This window comes from Macrobrachium nipponense, chromosome 31, assembly GCF_015104395.2.
Source record: "Macrobrachium nipponense isolate FS-2020 chromosome 31, ASM1510439v2, whole genome shotgun sequence".
NCBI lineage: Eukaryota > Metazoa > Arthropoda > Malacostraca > Decapoda > Palaemonidae > Macrobrachium > Macrobrachium nipponense.
This window is the reverse complement of record NC_061093.1, coordinates 55602399-55609729: the sequence shown is the minus strand read 5'-3', so window position 1 is coordinate 55609729 and position 7331 is coordinate 55602399. Positions and strand designations below refer to the sequence as shown.

Sequence of the window (7331 nt, the reverse complement as noted above, 5' to 3'; positions counted from 1 at the left end):
CGAGCTTTATTATTTTCGTGGGAATAAACAATTATGGAATGTAGATATGCTTATGCATATGCTAAAATAAGCTTTGGAAATAAAGAGTGTTCTGAAAGCACGACACTTCTTTGTGGAAGCAGCCGAATATAAATAGTTGAGTTAAGATTTATGAGTGTGAAATAGTTTTTCTTTAAGGACACGAAATAAGCGTGGTGTCTGGACGGAGATATATATATACACGGATGATTGAGCCAGTGAGCAGTAATTTGAAAGTTCTTTGAAAACACCGAAGAAGTGTCCCTAAGGCGGCAGACGAACATGGATAAAGGACTGATTACGACTTTCTAAGTAGTTAGCTAAGGACACGAAAGTCATCTATGGACGTAAGCAAACACGGATGATGAAATGACGACTAAAAGCATGATTTGTGAACATATTCTCTCTTATTGACGGACGGGGACGAAAATGTAGTACAGTTGAATCAGGAGCTTACATTTAGAAAACCTTTGATCCTTAGACGTACAATAGGTATTATATGTAGACGGTGACGATATGTGAAGTAGAATACGGATGACATTTAAAGATAAACATGAATTAGGGAAAAACTCTCTATTGCGAGAGTATATATAATGTTCTAAAGGGTCCACAATAATACAAAGTGTTAAGAGCCCGTGTATAATTTTTAAGACTTTACAAAAAGCTTTCGAACCCTTCCCTGGGTTCATCTGCAGTCCAAAAAAATTTTTTTGTTTGACTAAGATGAACCCAGGGAAGGGTTCGAAAGCTTTTTGTAAAGTCTTAAAAATTATACACGGACTCTTAACACTTTGTATTATTGTGGAGACCCTTTAGAACATAAACATGAATGCTCGACACAAGAAATATTTTTTAATTATTTGCTCTGTAGAGGTTGAAAATGTGCTCTCTTTGGACGCAGACGAACATGGACGGTTTTACAGTGAACAAAACACCAAGTCTTGAGCATCTTTGCGATATAGACAGCATCTACGACAAGCTTCTTTTCCAGCAAGAAAATCACCGTAAATGTTAATGGACTTCGTGTAAGGAATAGTGAGAATAATGATGCATGAAATTTCCTTAGTTACAGGTATATCCTGAGTAGGACACTTGTTCTATGCAACTGCAACGACATCAGGTTAGGATTGTTGGGTTCAGATGGTTGAAATAGCCGAATACTGATCTGGAACCTCTGACCAAAGACGTGGGATTCTCCAGTCACGTTGTGGATTCTTCCACAGATAAATGGAACTCAATTTCAGATAGGAAAGAAGATTATTACGATTATCTTAGCAGGAAGATGAAGATACTGAGACAATAATGGTGAAGAAGGTAGAAGAAGGGCTAAGGTAGGATATGGAGAAGAAGAATGAAATACAGAACTACTTGTCCTCTGAAATTTCAAGGATGAAAATCAAATGCACTACGAAAGTTTGAAAGGGAAATTGTTTTCCAGATCACATGAATGTTATATAATAACTGTTTTACTTTTCATAAACGATGACCTTTGTAACTCTAGTTTCGAGGCATAGTTTCATAGGGAGTCCTTTATCAAAGAAGACAAAGGTCACTAATTTTTCCAAGGATGAAAGTCAAATGCACAACAAAAGTTTGAAAGGGAAATGGTTTTCCAGATCACAAGAATGTTATATAACTGTTTCACTTTTCATAAACCAATACCTTTGTAACGCTAGTTTCGAGGTATAGTATCATAGGGGGTCCTTTATCAAAGAACGCAAAGGTCACTAATTTTATGACAATGAATGCTCCATTGAAACAGAATTCACGGAAAAAAAATCTGAAAAAAAGGTAAGCGTAAGATGCGCAACAAGTCGAAAGGGAGGACCTATACAGATGCAGGATGATTTTAAAACATATATAAGAACAAGCCACTTCCTGTGTCTCTTGTGGTCCTTAAGGTCAATGAATTCAATCCTTAAAATCATGATGAGGAAATCATGACTTATTAAAAGCTTTTCAAGGTCGCTGTAGGGATCTTTGTTATACCAGGACTTTTCTCTTGGAAGAGACACCCTTGCTTGAACTCCTTAAACACCTGCACTGGGAGGGGACGAATCATCTCCTGCTTCAGCTCGATTCGACCTGATGCCAAGCCCCTGGCGACCTCCTCGGGGGTCAGATTCGACGCCCTGTAGCCCCACTTGATTTCGTTCTCCCGAATGAGCTTGTAAATCTTCGCCGGCGTGACCATCCCGGCGAAGTCGCGGTCTTGCGACCTGAAGAGCTGTAAACCTATAGTGTGGGGTTTAATTACCGGTTTCTCTTCGGGGGAAGGTGGGGGGGCTGGGGGCAACACCTGCCGCTCCGCTGAAGTTGGACTTGGAAGGAATTTCTTCGGATTGAGCAGAGCAGTTGGTCGATGATTCTCCCCTGGGATTTATTCTTCCGCGGGGGTTTCGTAGGTGCCGGAGGGAGATAGCGCTTCAGCGACATACTCTCCGGCCCTTGGTTGTCTTCCGGTGGTCTCTTCAGGTCGTCTAGACTGTGGGTGGTTATCAGTGATTCTAAGAAAAAGACCTTTTTGCTGATTTTAGTCCGTTCGTGGGTCTCGTTACCCTTGTCGAGGCTATTGACATTGCCCTTGGCATTCCATGGATCTTGTAACTTGACGATGCCCAGTATATTTGACGTATCCAGGTCCTCCTCAGGGAAATTCACGCCACCTAGCCCGTTCAGGTCGTACATTTGCCTAACGTGGAACTGGAATGTTCCTGGGTTGATGGCGTTCATGATGTAGGCGTGGAAAAGACTCGTCAGTATCTTATTGACCATCGGTTTCATAGCGTTCACGTTGGCTAAGTTCTGGATGGTTATATCATCGGCCTCACTGGGCGGTAGGGCACTGGCGTAAACTTTGCGATGGGTCTGTTTTTTCGACGTTGCTCTTTCTCTCACCTCTCTCTCTTTCGCTCGCAGTAATTTCTTCCTCTCTTCGCAAACAGAAGCGAATGTGCGGTGATCCTCACCACAATTAAGACACTTCTTCTTGAGACTGTGGCACTGGTCGTACCTGTGGTCTTCGGCAGCGCATTCGCTGCACAAAGTGAGGTCAGCAGGTTTCTCGCAGTCCTTCGCCAGGTGCGTGTATGCGTAACAGTTGTAACAAGGTCTGAGTCGGATGAAAATCTCCCGCTCGATCTGTCGCGTCGTGTGATGGAAACCTAACATATCAAGACCTTCTTCTAAGGCCTTCGACGCCTGTGCAACCTGCTGGAATTTCACCTTTAAGGTTCTGGTCGAACTAGGCAGCTTGATGACGGCGTCTGCCTTCGCCCAAGGCTGGCCGCTCTCGATATCTTCTCTTATCTTGTTCTCGTCAAATTCCATGACGATCGGGTCCACTCCTCTGACCACGACGGTCCGCTTCGAGTCGACCTCCCTGGAAGTCTGGACGGTGAAGTTCTCGTCGGCGAGTATCTTGGCGGCGTCCGGGTGGCTGATCCTGTCCACGTACTCGTCGCTGACCGAGATCGTGAAAGAATTCTTGCCGTCGATGATCTTGTTGACTTTACATTTGAGTATTTCGCAAAGTACCTTCCAGAGCTCCTTTCTTCTCTTCTCTCCCACCGGGTTCAGGTCATTTATCCTTATGCTGTTCATGTCGATCCTGGAAAAGAAAGGGGTAGGATGTAATGAATTAATTCTGCTCACTATGAATTTTCCTAAAATCATATTCAAAAGCTAGCTTTAGAGCGTGAAATACAAATAATACATATTGGTAGAAATTTGCATTATATTAATTGGGGTGACTGTATAAATGAACTGACAGTCAGTGAGTCTTTATTAGCATATGTTTTGTATATATACTCTTGTAAGACATCCTATCTCCATATTTTACCAGTGATCAAGAACACAGAAGAAAGTGCTCGAAATAGTGCTTTACTGTAATATATTTAATTACCAATTTCTTTCTCAATATTAATATACTCAGCTCATAAATCTCATAGAAAACATGCTTGGCAACCTGTTAAAGCATATTTTAACATTCAGTACACTTGAAGCAGTTGGGCTGAATTTGCGAACTTTTGTTACGTACAATGGCTTACAGCCAATCAGGTTTCATTTGCTCACACCCACACACACATACGCACAACATACACACACACACATACACACACACACACACACACACACACATACAGACACACACACATTAAATATTGTTCTGAACTTCACCCTGGTTTCTGTGGACTCTAACTTACACTGATAAGGCATCGGAAATAGTTCCATAAACGAGAAAGCAGTAGCGTCATGAAAAAATGCATATTAAGAGATACTTAAGAGATACCAAAGCAATACTGGAAAAGGAAGCCAACAATAAAGTAGAAAATGCTGATGATAAAATAGGGCCCCCTCGGCAAAATGGAAGAGAAATAACAATTTCATAACTCTGATAACATCATTAAAAATTGCACATGACTCCCCGGGGCTTAAAGTGGCTTGCTCTGAAGGGTCAGCTTTCAAAACACCGCTGGAAGCGAAGGATGGAAGTAACTTCATTCTTTATAAAGTTTTTATTTATACTTTGAAAACATGTCACTCATGTATTATTTTTCTTTTTGAATGTTGCGCAAAAGGTAATCTTATAGGTGATAGTAAACAAATAATATTTGTTTTCAAATTGTCGTGGACGGCTATGAGGTCAACAAGGTCAATATGTGACCTAGATAAAAGTACAAAAGATAATGCACAAAATATGGGCTATTAATATTAGCAAGCTCTCGTGCTCATCTTGAATGTTGTGCAAACAGTAGAATATAGGGGACAGCAAACAAATATTTTTTTTCAAATTGTCGTGGACGCGCATGAGGTCAATATGTGACCTAGATAAGAGCACAAAAGGGAATGCACAAAATATGGGCTATTAATATTAGTAAGCTCTCGTGCTGGCATAAGACCAACGTAACTACAAACAATGGGTTTTTGCTCACTGAGGTTTGGCATTTCCAGGATCACTCCAACAGGCTTAGTTAGGACATTGTATCCAAACACTGATTTGAATGATTTCGGTCCTGTTCAAAGGCTTTGCAATAAGCTGTTCTTTCCCCTATTTCCATACAACGTTGACAGATCGCTCTGTCTTCCGCGGAATCTGTAAATACCTCATTAAGGGAAGTTGCTTCACAACTGAGGGACCTATAATTCCTTACCTCATTAAGGGGCACGCTCTACGCGCACGATTGTACTTGAGAGAGAGAGAGAGAGAGAAGGAGAGAGAGAGAGAGAGAGAGAGAGAGAGAGAGAGAGAGAGAGAGAGAGAGAGAATACTTCCTGTTTTTCTAGGAATTCGTTACCGAAACTAGTAATTGGGACTTATCGGTTTCCGAATCTCGCAAGGAAATGAGACATTCAGATGTAATTTATTGCTGTGCTTGAACGAAAAATCACTTACATGGGATTTATCCGTGGTTTAACTTCGTTCAGAATTTTTCTTTTTTAAAATAAGAAAGAATAAAAGAATGCAAACCACACAGACTTTTCAATATAAATAAAGAAATAGCATATTAATATATATATATATATATATCCTCTGATATATATAGATATATATATCATATATATTTTATATATTATATATATCTATTTATATATATATATATATATAGATATACATATATATATATATATATATATATTATATATCTATATATATATATACTATAGATATATATATATTATATATATATATATATATATAGATATATATATATATATATCTATATATATATCTATATATATCTATATATATATATATATATATATATATATATATATATATAATATATATATATATATATATATATATATATATATATATATACCATACTATACGCACATGTATAACACACATATACGCTTGTGTGTAAACACGATTATCCTGAATTGAGGCAATTGCTGAGTAAGGACAAGACAACAATACATCCATAGCTGAGAAGTTTTGCACTCAGTGTTAAAAAAAAACCTTTCATAATATTATCCGCACAGCGAATCAAACCCACTATATAGATTGTACCCATAGCTTATATTTTGCATGCACTCTCGCTTCCTGGGTGGACAAGACCCAATACTTTTTAGTATCTCTTTCACACTACCCATCCCTTCATAATTCTTTTTCTCTTCACCATTCTTCAACACATGCTGAGCAATCTCAAAAAAGTCTGTTTCATCTTTTCAGTCATGTAACCCTATTGACCATTCTAACGTCCTTTATTGTTTCCCTTCACAGGCAGTCCCGGGTTACATCAGGTTTGGGTTAAGTCATTCCAGACTTACTGAGTTACATCAAGTTCGGGTTAAGTCGTTCCGGACTTGAGTCGCTTGCTTCACGGCGCTGTTAACCTGCTTTACGGCGCTGTAACCCGGACTTATAGCGCTGCTGCCATTTATTCCCATTATAATTATGATGATTTGGGTTAAGGCGATTTTCTGTTTACAGCGCCCTGCCAGGAACGGAACCCTCAACAACTTCTCTTTCGTTCCATGCTCCTCAAAACATCCTCCAAATTAACTCTTTGGATATAGTAATACGCTTCTCTAAGTTCATGTACAGTCACATAAAACTTTTTCCTTCGTTATTATTATTCGCAGCCAGTCTCCTTCCCTTTCAACTGAAAGATCTACATTTGATCGCGATCTGAATCAGAAATTTATTTCTGGCACTCAGAAGAGATAATAAGAATGAAATGCAATCAAATTGTTTACTCACTGGTACGTTAGGCTGTAAGTTTGCCCAGGTAAAGAAAATAAACCTTAGGTACAGAAGTGCTTAGGTTCCAACTGCTATTATGAATTGTCTGGGTCAGTTGGTAGTCCATCAGCCAATGAAGCTGCAGATAAAAAATCAGCAGAAACAAGATCAAGTCTGGGCGATTGTACCTGCCACTGTATAATGAAATAGGTCTCCCAGGACGACCATTAGCTAATTAGTTGCATCTGCTGATGACATTCTGCAATATGACAAAAGTTCCGGTTGTTGCAAATAGATTTCTATGGGATGCGTGGGTAGGCTTTTAGATGTGTTGCTGTTTGGGTATTTATATGCATACATACATTTTATTTATATATATATATATATATATATATATTATATATATATATATATATATATATATATATATATGACTGGTAAAAATGTTCTGCTGCAACTGAATTTCATCTAATAAAAGGAGCCCATAAAAACGCCAAAAAATAGAAAGAAAGTATTGTATATTATATTTCTGAAATAATATACAGTGCTTTCTTTCTATATTTTGGCGTTTTTATGGGCTCCTTTTATTAATATATATATATATATATATATATATATATAT

At 38.5% G+C, this 7331-nt stretch overlaps 1 protein-coding gene across 1 annotated transcript in view; it reads right to left on the bottom strand.

Annotated features, from left to right (window-relative positions):
- Window positions 1-800: 800 nt before the first annotated feature.
- LOC135206986 (uncharacterized) overlaps window positions 801-7331 on the bottom strand; it is a 16876-nt gene continuing 10345 nt past the window's right edge. The window contains exon 2 of the mRNA XM_064238589.1: window positions 801-3628. Coding sequence (XP_064094659.1) covers window positions 2272-3621 — 1350 coding nt within the window. The 5' untranslated portion in view covers window positions 3622-3628 and the 3' untranslated portion in view covers window positions 801-2271. The remainder of the gene's footprint in view (window positions 3629-7331) is intronic.